Source organism: Pelodiscus sinensis, chromosome 1 (assembly GCF_049634645.1).
Source record: "Pelodiscus sinensis isolate JC-2024 chromosome 1, ASM4963464v1, whole genome shotgun sequence".
Classification (NCBI taxonomy): Eukaryota; Metazoa; Chordata; order Testudines; family Trionychidae; genus Pelodiscus; species Pelodiscus sinensis.
Genome location: NC_134711.1, coordinates 42,077,978 through 42,098,811, shown reverse-complemented (window position 1 = coordinate 42,098,811; position 20,834 = coordinate 42,077,978). Strand labels below are relative to the sequence as shown.

Below are 20,834 nucleotides of genomic sequence, written 5' to 3'. Positions count from 1 at the left end.
CCTCAGTCCCTTCAACCCCCTCCCAATTTCAAATAAACCCAGTATTCTTTGATGCTGCCTATCATAGAGCAGAGAGGGATGATGGAGCAGAGATTAGGGTTCTGGTTTAGGACAGGGAAAATGAGGTTCATGGTCTTCCTGTGTGATCTTGGGAAAGTCACTTACTCTTTCTGTGCCTCTGTTCCTGAATTGTAAAATGTGAATAACAACACTTCTCTGCTTCAGAAAGGTGGAGTGAGGATAAACACCTTAAAGAGTGGGAAATGCTTTGGGATCTGCTGCTGAAAAAGTCTGTAAGTACTAGGCAGTAGCATACGCTGAAACTACTGGGCTTAGTCACACTATTATACCCAACAGGAAATGTCCACAGGATCCCTACAAGAGTGGATGATAGGTAGTGCTTAATTTGTAACAAAATCAGTGCCTGAGCTCAAGCAATTATTTTACTTTCATAAGTGATGTAGCAAGCCCAGAAGCAATGAGGCTATGAAATGCCAAGTGCAGAGGGGCCAGAGTTCAGCCCTTGCAATCCCTGGCACAAATTAAGCATGAGTGGCAGGGTTTGAGTGTTGTTTAAAGAGCTCCTGACCACTAGCTGAATTATAGGATGGTCCAGGTGCTCATTTTATAGGGCGCAGGAACAATGTGTAGAGAAGGAGTGCTAAGAGCCATTGAACCAAATTGCAAGTCCTGTATATAATGGAAACCACTTCAAGGCAGGGGGTGCAGCAGCGCCCCTTTTACATGACATACGACGGGCTATGTAGCCCGATTGAAGTCGCTAGGGGTTGCAAGGCTCAGTGGGGTTCACTTGTAGGGGGCACAGCATGGAGCTCATCCTTGCTGTCCCCTGCCAAGCCACACGCCCCGAGCTCGCTTTGGCTCGCTTGGTTTTCGGTGCATATTAATCTGGCTTGAAGGGGCAAGATCCCTCCCTTCCCCTCCGCTTCGATCCCATCCCGCAGACGCGTAGCAGGGGCCCCAGGTACGCGCTGGCTGCAGCCTCAGGTGCCCCGCGCGCCCATTTCTCTCCTCCCCCCCCCCCACGCCGCGAGTGGGAGCCTCCCCCCTGCCGCTTCTGCACTGCTGGGCGCGCGCCCCCGCCCTCGCGCGCGGTCGCGCGCCTTCCCTCGCCCTCTCTCCCGCACGCACCCTAGGCAGCTCCGCCGCTGCCGGCTGAATGGGAGCAGCAGGCTGGAGAGCTCGAGCGAAAGTCCCAGAGATGCAGCACCAAGTCTGGCCCTGCTAGGTCCCCCCGCCAGGCATTAAGGCCCGTTCCCCCACCCGCCCCCTCCTCCTCCTCCTCGACTGGGAAGCGTTTAAAAGGCGAGGCTGGAGACTCACACGCCAGTCCCCCAGTGAGGAGAGGTGCCGCTGCCTGGGCGCAGAGAGCCACCGAGAGAAGGGGGAACCGGACGGTGTGGAAATGCTAATTCTAAGGCGCTTGCTTGCTTGCATCCAGCTCCTCTGCGTCCTCCGAGCGGGTGAGTGAGATTTGCATGCCTTCATAATAGCGGGGGTTGGAGCCAACTTTGCGCCTCTGTGGGCTCTGGCTAGTGCCATTCCCCACCAGAGCCTGCTTTACTTTCACACCATGGAAACAACATGCTGTCGGTATCATGGACGAGAACGTTTCTTTCTCCCTCCTCACCTTAGCCTCCCGCTGCTGCTGCTGCTGCTGCTGCTGGGCTCCATGGATGCAAGCTACAGTCATGCGAGCCCCCATCAGCAGCAGAGACAGCCTGGGCTGGCTGGGATCGCTCACAGTCCCACCCACGCCCTGGCCTGAGAAGTGGCGTTTAACACCAAAAGCACTAGGTTCGCGTTGCCATTAGCCACGCAGCCAGGATCCTTCGACGGAACTGTGCTCCAGCCATTCACTCCCCCAGCTCGACAGAATGCACTCACATGAAAATGTTTCACATCGGAAATGAGAGGGAGAGAATTCAAGGCAGCGTAGACAACAAGCAACAGCTTGCCTGGACAGTGCATGAGATGTTCTATTTTATTTTAGCCAGCTGCCAGTTTAGGCAATTAACATTTAAGAGTATCAGTGCTGGGTTCTACGTCTAGTCTAAAAAGAAGACAGTTATCCAATAGCTGATTAATTCACTCATCGTCCTAAAATGTGTGGGATACAGATATCTTTAAACGCAAAAATGCATTAGTTAACATAGTCACGTTTAATATATTCAAGTTACACCCTTACTTTACACAGTATTTGTATTTTGATTTTTAGCTAGACAACTTACATAACCAAATTAATTTTAAACACATTCAGATTCATGCAGCTGTGCATCATGAGAATCCTGAAATTTCCTTTCTATTGCTCTAAAACAAATATTAAAGGAATGGTCATATTATTAGAAGAGTTTGCCTTCAATACTTTGTCATATGTATTAAATTAAAATGTTTATATATATATTTATATATAACCTTATTTGTGATGCTATTAGCTCCTGCCAAAATACTAGAAAATATTGGTTGTTAATTTCACATACTTATATGAAAATAAGATCTTCCATCATCATCATCTGTCTGCAAAACCAGTTTTATAGTAGAGCTCTCTTGTTAAAGTAGATATTAACCTACATTTTGCATCCAATAGGTGGTGCTGCTTCGGGCATAGTAAATCTTTATAAACAAAGATCAGTGTCGTGTGCTAACGGTGCAATCAATTTCACTATAGTTGAACTGCTCATACTGTTTTATGATTTGACATATGAAGAATCTCATTTGAATTCCTTCTCCAAAAAGCTCTTTGTAAGTGCTTTGTCTATAAATTTGATGTGTGCAACTGACCTTTAATTAAAACTATTTCATTTGTTATTAAGACATTCTTAACTTTTGATAGGCACTATTCAAATTTTAATGTTAATTCTAACTTCCCCTTTGTTATTCTAAAATAAAATTTAAATAAATAGACCATTATATACGTTGCCAGTAAAGTATGGCAAAGTATGAACTACCAAAATATACTTGAGTTTTTATAAGAGCTTTCATATATTCCTAACTTACTTCCTAATACAGTGTAGTAATGAAAATTCCTATTTTAAAATTAAGAATTAAGATCTGCTTGTAAGGGCAGAAGAGCGACATTATTGGGGTTTGTCTGTCTTCTGTGTTAATGTAGTAATGCCATATTATAAACAGTGGAAAAGGTATTAAGTAAAACTTGAACTCTAGGGTAATAGAAATGTTCTTTCCTTAAACAAATGTTGTGCTTTCTTTTGTGTCTTAGTGGAAATAATGTGTTTTGTTTATAATGTAACTTTCTAACACTCTAAGTGTGCTTGTGTGAGCATGTTGTACTCTTAAATACAAAAGTTCTGCCAGTACTAGAAATCAGAAATTGTAATTCACACATCAGGTGTAATACCAGATGCTGCTTCATTTTTTTCTTTCCTGACAGATTCACCATTGTTTTCAAACCTGACCTGAAGGGGTCACTCTTCTTAGAGGTGATGGATGATTTAGTCTCAATGGTAGCTCATTCTGAGGACTGATGAGCCAGACTGCATAACATGCTGAATGATGTGATTGTTCCCATGAATGAATACACTGTACAAGTTATTAGACTGTTTTTAATCAGATTTCATTTGAATATATTCTTCCCTCTGTCTACAACCCAGAATTCTTCTAATCTGTTACTCTTTGCCTGGCAGATTACATTTTTTTAGACTTTTGATATAATTAAATTTTGCTTTCTCACAATGAAGACTTGAATCATTGGGTTTAGTGAATTTTATAGGTCCTAAGGTTTTTTTGTTTTTGTGGGGGGGGGGGGTTGTATTGGGCTAGTGGTTACTACACATTCTGTTATCCTGCCCCAGTGCCAGTTTATTTTGTGAACGCAATGTTGCTGATGAGCATGGTAGACTGTTATCTTCATCCTGAAGGCTGTGCATGCTGGTTCAAGAATCTATCATCTTATCCTCAGGGAGATATAGAGAATTTTCTTGAAAACTTTCTTGAAAACCGTGTTCCTGATTTGCTTGTAATTTCAAAAAATGTAGTGGCAATCTGGGAATTCAACTACCTTACAGTGATATTCTCTCATATTTCAAGGGAAGTGAGTTCTGGAGTCCAGATCTTTAGAGTTTTGCCATGCACTTCAATGGGAAGAGTATGAGATGCTTAATCTATAAAAACTGCATAAAGCTTGGTTCTCCCTACCGTTTAGAAATTCTCATAGAAGAGGAACAGGAGAAAGAAAACTCTAAGGCTAAATTGTTCCTTTGGGAATGAGTACAGGGCAGGGGTTTCATCTATAGTATTACTGGAAAACGATAATGGCCTGATTCTGATATCCTTACTTAAAAATTGTTCCACTGAAGGCAAAAAACTCAAATCATTGGGGCTCCTTATGCTGTAAGGCTTTATTCAAATAGTAACAATTACTTCAGTTCTTCAATGACACTACTTGCAGAGTATGATGATGTTCCTCTGGTATCCATACAGCTATCCACCCAATTTTGGCACTATGTGATTTTGTGCAAACATTATTCTATAGTCAGAATAAGAATTTCCTCCTAAATTCTTATTTTTGTTATAAAAAAAAGCTCTAAACAACATTCTGTATTATTTATGGCATTTTTACCATGACCTGTGTCAAAATCATTGACACAGTTTGTAATTGCATTTATTCAACTAATTCACTCTCATGTCAAGTTTGCTCTGACTTACTGATACATTTCATGTAACTCAGATCAATGAGCTGTAAGATTTTGCAGAATTTATTCTATTCTGTCATGTGGAAAAATCATTTGGTGTCTATAAATAACCGAAGAGGAGAAAATATTTAAAAAACCAGAAACACATTTTAACAAATCATATTATAAAGAGGGATTTAATTTTGAGTTAAAGTGATTTAAATATTAAGTCTATCTGAACATGTTGGAGATTGTTTTCTGATTCTATGTGCCCTCTTCTTACTTCTGAAAATTTACAGATGATTTCCCCAATGTATATAAAAATCACTAGAAATATAGCTCATCTATACTTTGCCATTATTAAATTCCATCCTCCTTCCCTCAAAATCCAATAAGGAAACCTTCCAATTAGTAAATTATCCCTTTGTTTTCATTATGTGCAATGAATTGCTCAGTTTGGGCATGTCTACACTGGGGAGTTATTTCAAAATAACTCCCCTTATTTTGAAATAACAAAGCAAGTGTCCACACAACCAAGCCTGTTATTTCAAAATAATGGGCTAGTTATTTTGAAATAATAACTTCTGTTTGTGAAGAGGAATAAACTTATTTCAAAATTGTTATTTCAGGAGTTGTTATTTCAAAATAACTTATTTTAAAATAACTTGATAGCATAGGAATAGGCTTTCAATCTAATCTCTAGCATCAGAGTAACAAGCCATTATCAATCAATATAGAAAATAGTTTTGTTTTAATAATTCATTTTTTGTTATTATTTTGAGTTCAATGGGTTTATTTCCAAAGCTGAGTGATGGAGATACATTCACTAAGCTTCTTATTTGTAATGAGATAATTGTACTGTATTTGCTGCATTGTACATTGATATGTACCCTTAATAATTAGTAATTAATGGATGTGCAAACACGAAAGGCTTGGATCAAGTCTGCTTTTATGATCCCTATGGACTCAGTTATACATTATGTGCATATTCACAACCTAATTTGGTTTCAGTATGATTTGGACTATGTAAAGAATACAGAACCATGCCCTATTGCCCAGATAAAATTTCTTGTATTGATACTTTTGTTGTGTCCTAAATATTAATTTAATGTATTTTATAATTGATGATATCACAGTGGAGATCTTCTATTATTAACTCTGCTTTAAATTAAGATCATGCACTTCTCCTATTGCATGCTCTCTATGGATATATTTAGTTAAGTGGGGAAAAAAAAGATAAAACACAGACATGAATTTTAAGGTAATTTTTTTCATCATTTTGTATATTTGTGTAAAATACTGCATACAAATGCATTCATATTTCAAAGTATCCACATATACAGTATTATATATGTTTATAAATATGAGTATATCTGAAAAGTTATGCAGAAGTTACTGATAATATTTTTATGGAACTCTGGCTGATGTGTAAACCAATATTTATCCTATATATATTTTTTGCATGTGATATATAAACTAGCTGGCACAGTAATTTCCCCCATTTTCATGCGATGTAAAAGCAAAGTTTTCAAAGCCATGCTAGGCAGCCCTACTTAAACTTGTATACATGTATTTTTGTTTGTTTTTTTTCCTGAAGGAAAAAATAATTTAAATACAAATTATGTGGAGATAGTTTAAATATCCTGAATATAATCAAATTAACAATATTATCAAATGATTAGTACATTAACAAGCAACTATGTGTATTGCCTATCCTCCAATTAAGGCTATTTTCTTCATTTCATGCACTCATTATTTAAGTGACCACTTCCCAACATGACTCTTCTAATTAGGAATTTATGGGTGAGCAGATTCTGTTCTTTTGCTGGCAATTTCAATTTCTCACCAAATGGGCAGTGCTTCTCAATATTCCCCCTAGGGACTGGAAGTCTGAGTTAGTTCCGGAACCCATTTCTTCCAGTTAATAGCTTGATTCTTACACCATTTTATATTGCTTTTCAGCATGAAGAATCCCTTGTCTATTCAGTAAGCTTCTTTTCTCATAAAGACAAGTCACCTTTTTGACTACGTTTCAAGAGTTCCACATTCAGAAAATAAATTGCCAGGAAAAGAGGGCTTGCAGTATTAAATAAGCAAAACATGCAGATCAGTTATTTTCAAAATAGGGAATTTTTCGAAAGAGGTTAGTGTTGAAGGTCAAACTTGGCTCCAGTGAGTTTGTGAGGTTCTGTTTGTGATACAGTACTTTTGTGGATAAGTACAGTGTAGGGTGACTATTGAATACAAATTATTGATAAAAATAAATTCATTTTAGAGTCATAGGTGGAAAATACTAATCCCATTGCAATTTTAGAAAAAGACAGGGTGATTACTTTTTACTTTACCCCAAACTATGTCAAAATGTGACTTATTTTGTTAATTTAACAAGGTTAGGCCTGGTTAAATCACCAGAGGATGCGATGAAGGCTAGAACTTTAACAGGATTAAAAAAAGAGCTAGATAAATTCATGGAGGTTAGGTCCATCAATGGCTATTAGCCAGGATGGATAGAAATGGTGCCTGAAGCCTCTGTTTCTGTGGAAGTGGGAGACAGGGGAGGGATCACAGAAGGATTACCTGTTGTGATCCCTCCCTCTGGGTCATCTGGTATAGGCCATTGGCAGCAGACAGGATACTGGGCTAGATGGACCTTTGGTCTGACACAGTATGACCGTTCTTATGTTCTTATGTTAATAGTCAGATAGGAGACTTCTATGCACAATCCAGGTACTATCTGTTTGAAATAGTATGGGTGATTTTGGATGCAACAATTCTCTCAGAAATTCCAAATTTTTCTAACTTCCCAGCCTAAACTTTTATTTAGATTTGCTGTGCTCTTTCAGAAATAATTGTATTTCACCCCAGAAGTAGATTGTTGGTTGGAGAGATTTTTGTGTAGGCTAAATTCAAAGGTAATTTATCAGGCAAAATTGATACTGGCTTTTTAGAAGATTTTTGTCTAAGTAAGGACTTCAATATTTTTGAATTAATCAAATCAAGTTGTGCTGTCAAATTATTTTGTTAGAAGAACGTACACATTAGGAAATAGTGCATAATATGCAATTTCCATTTTTCTAGCTTCTGGTCATAACCAATCATACACAGGATTTCTGTGTAAATATTGAGGTTTATTGATGTGAGGTTTACAATGGATTCTTATAATTTTGTTTTATAAAATTACTTATTACTTTGGAAGAATGCTAAAGAACCAGGTATTTCTTTACATTTATGGATGTCAATCTTACCTGAAAAATTCCCTATGTAATAAATATTGAACTACATTTCAGTTTTCTTAATCTGGGTGTCCGTGATCTGACAACATCCAGGGTTTGGACCCTGGATGGCCCTCCCAGAGTCTGTGACCCCACCCCCAGCGCGATCCTGCACCATCTCTCCCTTTCACATCTCTCACACTCACCTCTAATTACAATTTAAACACAGTGCATTCAGGATTTATTTTATTACATGTTTTTCGTGTGCAGTCCTCTCCAATAGTTTGTACATACAAAAGCTTTAGTAATAGCCTTTGTCTACCCTTCATTATGGTGAACACCCATAGTCTGGAAAATTCCATAATACAACATAATCTGTTTCCTAATGTTGCTGGATGAAAGAGGTTCGAGAACATTACAATTTGGTGAATCTTAATTTAGGATTAGCATCAAGGGGAACAACCCTCCAACTGGCCTGTTTTCCAAATTCCCATTTCAGGTTCAACCCCATAAAAATACGGCAATTATTTGGCATTCTCATGAATTAGTTTGGAGCTAGTAAATAATTATTTTCAATCAAATTAATGATTCCTTGTAAAATATTTAAAGATACTAAAAAACTACAACAAAACTCAATAGTATTTGTATTTTTTGCTAAAGCAACTGTGGCACCATGTTGAAATGACAAGTGTGCTGGATAGAGATGTAAAATTTTGATTAACTGGCTAATCGAATAGTCAATGCAATTTGCGTAGTTGATAAGGGTGCCTCCACCTTTGGAGCATGGGGCCAGTGGGGGACTCAAGCATTTCAAAGCATCAGTGCCACATGGTGCCTGGGGTCAGCAGACTCCACGTGGTGTTTCAAAGCGGCAGCGCAGCATATAGCCCAGGGTCAGTGGCATTTCAAAGAAGCAGCACTGTGTAGAGCTCAGGGTCTATCCTGGGCTGCACATGGTGCTGCCACTTTGAAGCACCCCTTCTTCTCCCTCCCTCCCCCCTCCCCCCCGGTGCCCCTTTCTGGTACAGGCAACAAGAGGGGAGGGAGTGACTAGCATGTTGATTAGTTCACATCCCTAGTGCTGGAGACTAAGGGTACATCTACACAGCAGCACTATTTCGGGATAACATTCTTAACAGCATGCCTGTTATTTTGAAATGCATTCAAAGTAAAAAACTTCTTATGCTGGCTTCTTGTAAACCTCATTGCATAAGGATTCAGGAAGATGCCGGAATAGTGAATTATTTTGAAATTAGCACTGTGTAGACAGCACCAAATTTCGAAATAAGCTATGCAATTTGCATAGTTCAAATTGCATAGCTTATTTTGAAGTATACACTACTGTGTAGATGTACCCTTAAGGACCATCCTGCAAAGCTTTAGTTATATGAGTAAAATTGTGCACGGAAGTAGTCCCATTGATGTAATTGGGCATTATCATCTACGTAAAAAAATACACATTTGATTTAGGGATGTGAAGGACTAGTCGACAGGATCATCAACTAGTTGCTCCCCCCCCCCCCCCTTGCTGCCTCCATCTGACAGAGGCAGCAAAGGGAGGAGGAGAAATTGGGAGTACTTCAAAGTGGCAGCACTGCTCGGAGCCCAGAGTCCCCAGCTGACCCTGAGCTCTGGGCTCCGTGTGGGGCTGCTGCTTTCAAATGCCAAGGGAGCCCACCGTCAGACTCCTTGCAGCATTTCAAAGCAGCAGTGGAGCCCGGGATCAGCTGGAGAGTTCCCAGCTGATCCTGGGCTTTGGCGTTTTTGCCTTTGCCTTTAAAGTGTAGCAATAGCCTTAGGTCTGTTGCAACACTTCAAAGGCAAAGGCACCCTATCGACTAATCAAATAGTTAGTGCAAAAATGCACCGACTATTCGATTAGTCAATTACCCTATACTTAACATCCTTGATTTGATTAAGGATTTGCAGGCGTGGTGCTGGACCTTTAATTTTCATAGGGAGTTCTGTTTAGTTCTAGATTGCTTGATGATTGAATAAAACAGTTACAATGAAGCACTATGTGTATTCTCGCTGATTTAAGTACCTTTTGCGAAGGCTTGTTAAAGATAAAAGCAATGAAGAGCTGGTGAAATATTTGTGCTACCAAGATTGAAATGAGAAAGCTGGAGTGCTATATTGAAATACTGTTAGGCTACGTCTATACTGGCATGAATTTCCGAAAATGCTTTTAACGGAAAAGTTTTCCATTAAAAGCATTTTTGGAAAAGCGCGTCTTGATTGGCAAGATGCTTTTCTGCAAAAGCACTTTTTGCGGAAAAGTGTCCATGGCCAATCTAAACACGGTTTTCCGCAAAAAAGCCCCCAATCGCCTTTTTCACGGTCGGGGCTTTTTTGCGGAAAACAGTATTATGCTGTCTACACTGGCCCTTTTGCGCAAAAGTCTTTCGGAAAAAGACTTTTGCTCAAACGGGAGCAGCATAGTTTTTCCGAAAAAGCACTGATGATTTTACAGGAGATCGTCAGTGCTTTTCCGGAAATTCAAGCGGCCGGTGTAGACAGCTGGCAAGTTTTTCCGGAAAAGCAGATGATTTTTCCGGAAAAACTTGCCAGTCTAGACACAGCCTTACAGTGTAGTTGGTTGAAATACAGTGAATAAAGGATGTTGTACACAAATTTAATCAAATTTCTTAATAAAGACTCATGTTTCTGTTCATCGGCTAATTGAATTTCATAGAGAACTGCTAATTAATTTTAACTTTCCTTGCAAATAACTGGGGGTTCATTTTAAAGTCACTGGTTGTTAATTGATTTAAATGCTGTAGGGCCCCAATCTAACTCCCACTGAAGTCATGGAAAGATTTTGTGACTTCAGTGGGAGTTGAACTAAACTCTCCCTGCATTGTAATTCATTAAAATAATCCTTTTCAATCAGTCAAAGCCTAGGCAAAGAATACTTGCAATATTCCAATAGGGGCAGACTGCATTAAGATATTTGAAAGTTTTTTTTTTTTGAAGGCCAAAGTGCATTAAAAGGAAATTATATATAGTCTTTAAACTCATTCCCATTGAGAGGCTTGATTCTGTGCCTTTACCACATGTGCCTGTACCAAAACTCGCATGATTTCAATGGATGTTCCAAGTGAAAAGCAATGTTTGACTGGGTGCTGGATTGGATAATAAATAATTAGTTATTGGGAAACTAGCTAATTTTATAGGTTCTCCTATTAAAGCAGTTTGTCTTTTAAAAATTCAAGATGCCAATTTCAGTGCCAGATACATCTTCAAACTAATCAGGTTTGATTCAGTTCCAGCCATTTTGAAAACTTTTGTTCTATGCTTTTTCTCCCTGTATCTATTATATTGATATGTACTTTGTAAATAACATATAAGTGGGGTGAAGTACCTTGTTATATGTCATTTACTTTGAAGTTTGTACTTTAACTGCATGTTCTAATATTATGGAGTTTGTCTTGTATAATAAAACCCAGGGAGCCTGATTCTCTTCTCTCTTGTCCCACTTTTGTATCACTTCTTACTTTGTTGACTTCACTGAAGTTACTAGCAATTTTACAAGATACCTGAAGAGAGAATCAGGCCCAGAATGAGCATTTGTAACTGGAGGGGGAATGCAGATTGGATCCTATCCACACTCAGGCTGTGTCTACACTGGCATGAATTTCCGGAAATGCTTAAAACAGAATAGTTTTGGTTATAAGTATTTCCGGAAAAAGAGCATCTACATTGGCAGCTCTTTTTCCGGAAAAGCGTCTGTGGCCAATGTAGACGCACTTTTCCGGAAAAGAGCCCCGATCGCCATTTTCGCGATTGGGGCTTTTTTCCGGAAAAGACTACTGGGCTGTCTCCACTGGCCCTTTTCCGGAACAGTGTTCCGGAATAAGGACTTATGCCCGAGCGGGAGCAGAATAGTTTTTCCAGAATAGCGGCTGACTTTATACAGTAGAGCATCGTTGCTTTTCCGGAAATTCAAGGGCCAGTGTAGACAGCTTGCAGCTTATTCCGGAAAAGCGGCTGATTTTCTGGAATAAGTGGCCCATTGTAGACACAGCCTTAGTGATTATATAGCAACTCCATTGCTATTCCGTATTGCCAAACTAAACTGTTTAAAAAGCATGCGATTTTAAAATATACATTTTGGGCTCTTTTTATTTGATTTCTGTGTTTTGAAATTTTTAGCATTTACTATTTCAAGCAAGGTTTTCTCCACAACCAGGAGAGTGAGAAACTTATTCACTATTTTAAAAAGTTAAGATTTTATCAAATAATCAAATTAATTGTATGATGCCAGGAACTGTGGCTGTAAATAAAGCACCAAATATTACAAGACCTATAACAACCTCATGAGAATTGGCAGTATTAGCTGCTTTTGACACTGGGCAAAGGATTCCTCACTTCCAACTCTCAGCCATTCTAGAAAACCTTCCCATGTAACCCAAGTTGTTCACATGAATGCAAAGTTGCCCTGAATGGGGGAAAGAGGTTCTTGTAGGTAAGACAATTTTGACTAGGACTCAGTAGAACATGCATGGCTCTGCCACACACTTCCACTTGACTAGAGTTGAAGTGATTAGTCACTTGATCTCGCTGTGTCTTAGAATTTCCTTTGTAAGTGGGGCAATAACAATTTAGAGGCATGTTTCATGGCTAAATAAATGTTTTTAGATGGAAGGCATGATACATGTGGAAAATATTATGGGGAGGGGGAATGTCTAGGCCCTATGGGGAAAAATAGCTTGTGTTCTTGTAATTAAAGATTATTGTAATACATACATACAAAGGACGAAAATGCACAGGCGACGTCAATTCTGGCATTTCCAGAACTTTTGAGTGGTTGACTTTAAAATCTTAATGTAGTTTTAATGTTTATAATGACAAAATAATGGAATAGGTCTGATGCTCTGTCAGCCGACGGTCAGGGCAGTGTGTGTGTGTATGTTTCCGAGAAAAGGTTTAACGTCCGTGCCTTTACTGCTAGGACCGGGGTCCCATCGCAGAGGGTGGCCAGCAGGCCAACAGACGCCCCGTTATATAGGAAGAGCTTATTACATCTTAGATTTCAGCTGCTAGAATTTCATAATTCCTTCGCAGCGGGCAGCCTTGAGGAAAGACTGAAAGATGCCCCAGTGGGTCCTGTCACCTGGGAGTGACACAGATCCAAACGCCCAAGCTCTTCCTATAACTGTCCCTTTAGACCGGCTGAAGTTCTTTTAAATTGTGCTTGGTTCTGTTACAGCAACTGAAGGAGTCAGGTTAAAGCTTAAACAGTTACAGGTTTATTGAGGAAGCTTATAAATCATATGGTTGCAATGGCTATTGTTCTATTTCTTAACTATTAGCAAAATATAGATCTTAAAATGGTTACAAAGAAGATAAAGATAGAAAAATAGAAATAATGGTACCAAGTAACAGCTTACTCTTGCTATGTGTACACTTAAGACAGAGGACCACATCCAGGTACCATTTTTACCCCCCTTCTGTGCCTCTCGACTCCAGCATGTCAGGCCAGGGCCGGTCCCTCAATTCCTAGGAAAGACGAAAATACGAGGTGGGCGTCCCCATAGAACCTCGGGAGGTCAAACACCTAACCCGACCAGCAGGTAGAGGGTAGAATGACACTCAAAGTGAGTGTGTGCTGGGCCCAACTTTTATAATCATGGGGTCACGTATTTCTCTTTCTTATCTTAATGCCAATTGATGCTGGTCTGTCTGCTGTGAGACCAGTTCTTACAAGGGAGTTGTGAACTTAATTTACACTTGTAAGAGAGAATTGAGATGATTAAATTTTGAAGTACTGGACATTGTTTTCTCAGTGGGAAATTCCTCTTCCTGGGACTGTGTGTTCGAATCAACATAGGTGCCAGCCGCAGCCTCGAGGCCAGCTTATTGACTTAGCTACTCTCTATCCACATATCTGTGTTTCAGCTTCTCAGGATCAGATGAGCCAGCATAGACTATGCTGATATTATTGCTCCTTCTCTGCCCTGTGCTTCAGAGAGGCAAATAAGATGGATAATATGGAGGCAGGCTGTCTGGCCACATTCCACCCCCTGATACGACACACCACATCCCAGGAATGCAAGATGGTGGCTTGCCAGTGCCTCTTGCCCACCTTGGAGGAATTTAAAAGTACCCAATGGCCTGATTAGAGGGTTTAGGATCTAGGAATTGACTAGGGACCTTTCCTGGTTATGTGTATTGAATGTGCACACAAGAGATAGCTACATTAACTAGGTATTGCACAATACATAGGGTTATGCAGAAAAGGAGTACAACAGTCAAAACAATTAAAACAGTGGTCATAATAGAGTGTAGGAAAGGAGTTAAGGAAAGTTTTAGCTGTTGGGCTAACCAATTTAGCCATGAGTTATTTACATTCTTAGTTACAGCATGTCTTATCCCATACCGTTCGTTGCCACTTCCCTTGCCTCCCCCCAAAGTTATTTTGAGGACTGCGGTAGTTGCTGTCATCGAACCATACCGGTCCCCATCTGAAGATGTCACTCGTGTTTCACCAGTCATTTGGGCTGAGAGGGACAAACTCGATTCCCAGTCCAGTGGAAGAGTCAAGTAAGGTGTTCTGGTACAGCAGTAGCAGTTGGGATGAGGAAGAAGACCATGGCGAATTGGAGTGCCATGTCTCATTTCAATAGTCTGTAACTAACAACAGTGGTTGCAAGCGCTACAACAGCAAGCGGTGTATATATATATATATACAAAAAGTTCATGGTGGTTTCCCGGATCCACACCAGCATTGGGAGGGATCCATCCCACTGGAGCACTGTTCAGGGATATTGCCTCAGTTTCCTGTGATAAAACATAAGGTTTGCCGGTCTTGGATACAATCCAAGCCTCAGTAATGGTTATTGGTGTTCCAGACTCCTTTTCCCTTGTAGGAGTGCAGTGAATGGATTTGTGTTCCCAAACTGGGGTGTTGGGACAGGGCTATTAAGCCGTTTAGTCCCATGACTGTAAACAACCCTGTTGCCACTGGGGTTGAGTAAGCAAAACCAATTCCTGAAACAATTTCCACTCCAGTTAAAACATGCTTCCACCCTTGCTTACTGGTGGGTAGTGTACCAATATAAACTACTTGCCAGGTTGCCCATAGTGCTTTTCCATCTCTTAGTCTGGCAAACCATTGCCCTTCCTGAGTTCAGCACATAGGGTGCAAGCTTGTACCAGATCTTTGGCTTGTTTGTGGGTGATAGGCCACCCCCTGGCATATGCCTACCGCACTGGCTCATCGCTTTCTGTGTGTCCCAAGGTTTCATGTAGCCAAATGTACAGGTGTTCCCAATCCACCTGGGCAGCAAAAATTTGTACTGCTGCATCTGCTAGGTTATTTAACTGTGCAGTTAGAGTATTATTCTTTTGGACACATGACTTATGCTTAAGGCATGTGGGGTTGCATGCTGGTATATCCATTTCCAATATTCCAATCTATGGTACTGGCCCTTGCCTCACAAGCTAATTGATTGCTGCCAGCTCTGCAAGTTGAGCTGTTCCTTCTATGTTTGTGGTCAGGGGTGCGGTGGATATGTCTGCTGAGACAGCAACAGCCTTCCCTGTCCACTTTCCTTTGAAATAGCCAGGCAGCCTGTATTCACATATAATGTTGAATTTAAAAGCAAGCCAAAAGTGTTATCAACTCAGCCTTGAAAGAGACAGTTAAGTTTCAAAGCTTGAGTTTCTAAACAAATAATTTGGTTTCTAGAAAGTTAAATGTCCTTTGAGTGCCCAACACAAGCACTAACCAATTTGTGCCTTGTCTGTTTGCAATTTTAAGCAAGCGGACATTATCCAAAACAAAATAAAACTAGTCAATTTGAAATCCACAAAATAGAGTTACAATATAGAGCTCATTCTTTATGCAGTTAACCAATTAAGTTTCAGTAGAATCCCTAATTTTCCTTTGCAGATTTAACAAAGGTGTTCATAGACAAAATGTTTACATTTGATTGTTTCTTTGCATAGATCGTTTGCACAGTGCTTAAGGAAGAGGCTGCAAAGAAACAAGGTGTCATTTTTAAAACAAGATTTCCCTTTACATATTACAACCATCACTTAATTCCTTCCATTCTCCCATGGAGTCCACCTTTTATCTTCACATTCCCTCAAATCACTTGCTTTGTCCTTTCAAAGAAAATGTTTCTCATTCCTAGTAACTTTCCAATGTCTGCTCTACTTTCCTTATTCCTTCAACTATGTCCATATAGGGCTCCAAACTTTTGCCTCCCCCTTTTCACATGCTAAATGACTTTTCCCAATGACACAGGTTTGTCTACTATTAATTTGGTAAGGAGGGTGAGCTTGTTTACTAAGCCTCATACCTCCTGGTCCTTTTCTTAAACATAATTCCTGAGGGAGGAAAAACAAAAAATAAATCTGAGTTGCTTTAACTCTCAGCACCCATCCTTAAGGGAATCTAGCTTTGTCTGGGTACTGAGGGACATGCATTTCTACCTCTCTAAGTCTGCAGCAGAGGTATCAGCCAATTTTGAAGAACACCTCTTTACAGGTTTTCCACAGAAGACAAAAGCTGAAGCTGTTTCCCTCTCCTTTGAAGTTGAGGGTTTACATATACACAAGTAAGTTAGTCAATTTGTCTTCTAGGTCTGAAATTGTATGGACAGCAATTAACACTTGATCAGACCAAGGGCTATGCCCGAATCTTTGCAAGATTTTGTTCACAAGGGGTAACATCTTTTACAAATGCCAATTTCTCAGTCTTCTCTCTGCCTTCTTAAAAGACTGCTTACATTTAAACTTTTCCTAGTATACCCAACCTCCTATTGGGACTAAAATAGCAATACCAGTACCTCCTTTTCTTTCTTTCTGGAGGGCTACAATTTGAACTTTCTGATCTCAGCTAGTTTGCTAATCAAACTTAGCTATTACCTGCAAAGCTTCTTTGTGTTGCCAGCTAGGGCATTTACATCACAAAGGAAATCACAACCTGTTGTGGCTCTTGGAGCTTTCACAGCATTTTAGTCTGTTTGCAGTTTTTCTTTGCTCATTCTATAGTTTACAGGAAAATGTGCAATCTTTGTTTACAACACTACTTAGCCACATTAAACTTTGCATATAGTGTAACTCTTTCTTTATGCTTACAGTTTTCCTGTACCTTCATTAAACAACTTGGACTAAAATGGTCTTACCAAACCAATCTGTTTTAAACCTACAAACAAACAAGATTACTGGACCTTGAAAACTTCATATTATTTACACTATATATATATATATCTACACACAGATACACATACATTCTCTCTGAACCTTTCTTACACTATTTCTACATAGCTATACAACAATTACATTCCCTTTTTATTCAATGGGGTAGTTCAGTTCCAATAGAACACCCTCCCTTTAGAGTTCTTTTGACAGTCTCTCTCTAATCAAATGTTCAGATTTGAATCAAATTTGCCTGGATTATTTACAGACATTCCTTTGGAAAAAGGGCCCATTTTTCCTTCAGAATGACTGTAAAGAAACCACAGTTTTCTATCTACACCATTTTAGCATTTGCACAACTGCTCAATTCTCTCCATTCTCTGCAGAGTTTAAATTCTCTGATTCTCTTTTCTTAAAACACTTTCTTATCTCTAAAATAAAAACTGGCCTTGTTTCAGATATTACTCTTGTAAGTATGCTTAAGGATTTAGATTTCCAGTACTTACAGCCTTTTTCTCAGTTCTACCACAAGGCTTTCAATCTTATCTGTTACCTGCCTGCTTGTCTGGGCCTGATCCTGTTTTCCTTTTTTTTCTGCCTGCTTGTCTGGGCCTGATCCTGTTTTCCCTTTTTCTGCCTGCTTGCCTGGGCCTGATCCTGTTTTCCTTGCTAAATGGAAAGTGGCTCCTTTCCACAGACTCAGGCTTTGTCCCATTCTTTAGCTTGCAGGCAGTTCTATACTTACAGAACTGCACCCACAACTTCTCAGGATTTCCCCAATCCTTTTCTAACATTTCTCTATCCCATTTTGGGTTGCCCCAACCTTCCTGGGCAAACCCTTTCTCTATACCACTAAAATCCATGTCTATCATGACAGGCTTCATGTTGCTGTATGTGAACCAGTAGCACAATCCTGCCGACTACGCCAATTCTGTCAGCCGACGGTCAGGGCAGTGTGTGTGTGTATGTTTCCGAGAAAAGGTTTAACGTCCGTGCCTTTACTGCTAGGACCGGGGTCCCATCGCAGAGGGTGGCCAGCAGGCCAACAGACGCCCCGTTATATAGGAAGAGCTTATTACATCTTAGATTTCAGCTGCTAGAATTTCATAATTCCTTCGCAGCGGGCAGCCTTGAGGAAAGACTGAAAGATGCCCCAGTGGGTCCTGTCACCTGGGAGTGACACAGATCCAAACGCCCAAGCTCTTCCTATAACTGTCCCTTTAGACCGGCTGAAGTTCTTTTAAATTGTGCTTGGTTCTGTTACAGCAACTGAAGGAGTCAGGTTAAAGCTTAAACAGTTACAGGTTTATTGAGGAAGCTTATAAATCATATGGTTGCAATGGCTATTGTTCTATTTCTTAACTATTAGCAAAATATAGATCTTAAAATGGTTACAAAGAAGATAAAGATAGAAAAATAGAAATAATGGTACCAAGTAACAGCTTACTCTTGCTATGTGTACACTTAAGACAGAGGACCACATCCAGGTACCATTTTTACCCCCCTTCTGTGCCTCTCGACTCCAGCATGTCAGGCCAGGGCCGGTCCCTCAATTCCTAGGAAAGACGAAAATACGAGGTGGGCGTCCCCATAGAACCTCGGGAGGTCAAACACCTAACCCGACCAGCAGGTAGAGGGTAGAATGACACTCAAAGTGAGTGTGTGCTGGGCCCAACTTTTATAATCATGGGGTCACGTATTTCTCTTTCTTATCTTAATGCCAATTGATGCTGGTCTGTCTGCTGTGAGACCAGTTCTTACAAGGGAGTTGTGAACTTAATTTACACTTGTAAGAGAGAATTGAGATGATTAAATTTTGAAGTACTGGACATTGTTTTCTCAGTGGGAAATTCCTCTTCCTGGGACTGTGTGTTCGAATCAACATAGGTGCCAGCCGCAGCCTCGAGGCCAGCTTATTGACTTAGCTACTCTCTATCCACATATCTGTGTTTCAGCTTCTCAGGATCAGATGAGCCAGCATAGACTATGCTGATATTATTGCTCCTTCTCTGCCCTGTGCTTCAGAGAGGCAAATAAGATGGATAATATGGAGGCAGGCTGTCTGGCCACATGCTCCACTCTGTTTTAGTAAGTGAAAGGCTCTGTGTGAGAGTTGAATTGTCCTGTGTGTCATAAAAGATGAAGGGCTGTCATTTCTATTGTGCTGTACACTCACATTGCCCCCTTCAATCCATGTAAAATGTGACTAATTAAATAATATTCTTTGCCCATTCATTTGATCATGTCTCCTCCCTTTTTGCAATCCTGTGTTGTCTTCCCATCTGCTTTTGCATAAAATGAAGGACTCTTGTTATCACTTTCTAAGTTCTTAATAATGTTGCCCCTTCTAGCTTATTTTAGCTTGTCAAATTTAGTATTGGCCCATCCTTTCCACTCTGACTGTTTCCAGCCTCATCCACTGGTTTGTCAGCTTTTTACACAATCACTTGGGATATGTCCACACGGCAACATTATTTTGAAATACCCAGCATTATTTCGAAATAACTTAGTCTGTGTCTACACAGCAGGCAGTTATTTTGAAATAATATTGAAATAAAGTCAAGTTGGAGGACTTCTTCCTCCAACTCCTGTAACCCTCATTGTACGAGGAGTAAGGGAAGTTGGAGGAAGAGTGCTCTATTTTGAAATAAGTGCTGTGTAGACCCTCCCGATTTAGAAATAAGCTCTTTCAAAATAAGCTACGCAACTGACGTAGCTAAATTTGCATAGCTTATTTCAAGTTAAGCCCTGCTGTGTAGACGTATCCTTACGTTTCTTCTTCCACATAGCACCTTATAAATGGTGAGACCTCTCTGACTTCATCTGCAAAGCCCCTACCATCCACATATAAGTTCTTCTTAAAGACCTACCTCTGCTGTGTTGATTAGAGTGAATTAAGTGCAGGGTGATTCCTGCATCTGCAGGTCCTTGTGAGGAAACTTTGCAAGATTCCTTATACAGATTTTCAGATCTCCTCCCATATGTATTTCCAGAGAAGGGGACAATCTTTCCCACTCTTTTTATCTACTCCTTCTTTATTTCTTTCATATTATTCTCCATATATTTGGCATTAGGATTCATCCCATGCTGTATTATTTAGTTTTGTGTTTCTTATTTTAATTTTAATGTTGACTCTATCTGGAAACAACAGTAATGTAAGGATCAGTATAAATCACAGCCAATAGTAATTTTTGTTACAGACAAGGACTGGATAAAAGAAAAAATGTAAATTTCCTATTTTACTTTGTGTTTTATTTTCTGCATCGTCTTATTATTTTGTATGGAGGTTTACAGTGTTTATCATCTGTGTGTATATTAGAGGAAGAAAGCAGATTTATGTAGTTAGCAACATAGGCATATGAACACAGATTAGTCAGTATTCTAGTCAGTAGCATTCATTCAAGTGCAGATAAGAATACATTTAAGCAAGGAATCATTCTCCTCATCCATTAGTGATAAATAGACGTGTAGATTGTGGGACACTACCCAACCCTTTAGCTCTGAGAAGCTTTGTACCTTTCCTGAATTGTGCTGTCAGCTGTGGGATTTGTATTGTGTGAAGTTGGCAGAGAAAATGTACCTCCATCTAACAGTATTTTTCATTGTCTAGGAAGGGAGCTCTGAATTTGTGTGTGATGTTACTGACATACACAATCTGCTAGACATTTTTCTGAGTGGTTGAACTGTGAAGCAGAAAACTGACTAAAAATATGCAACCGGGAAAGATGGATATATACTTCCCCTTGGGAACTTGTGCACATCTTCAGTGATGTGACTAACATTTTCAACTATTTAAATGTTTACTATAAGGAAAGAGATT

At 39.9% G+C, this 20,834-nt stretch overlaps 1 protein-coding gene and 1 long non-coding RNA gene across 5 annotated transcripts in view; one reads left to right on the top strand and one right to left on the bottom strand.

Moving 5' to 3' along the window:
- Positions 1–1,119: 1,119 nt before the first annotated feature.
- Positions 1,120–20,834, top strand: part of PTPRZ1 (protein tyrosine phosphatase receptor type Z1) — a 194,457-nt gene continuing 174,742 nt past the window's right edge. For 2 of the 4 annotated variants that reach the window (XM_014573372.3, XM_014573369.3), the window contains exon 1: positions 1,120–1,484. In XM_014573372.3, the coding sequence (XP_014428858.2) occupies positions 1,427–1,484 (58 nt within the window). In that variant the 5' untranslated portion in view covers positions 1,120–1,426. The remainder of the gene's footprint in view (positions 1,485–20,834) is intronic. The other 2 variants (XM_014573371.3, XM_014573374.3) reach the window with 2 other exon arrangements.
- LOC142829332 (uncharacterized) lies at positions 13,094–19,079 on the bottom strand. The gene is made up of 2 exons (XR_012903741.1): positions 16,090–19,079; positions 13,094–16,039 (listed from the first exon to the last, which is right to left on the bottom strand). It is a non-coding gene; the product is annotated as an uncharacterized LOC142829332 (long non-coding RNA).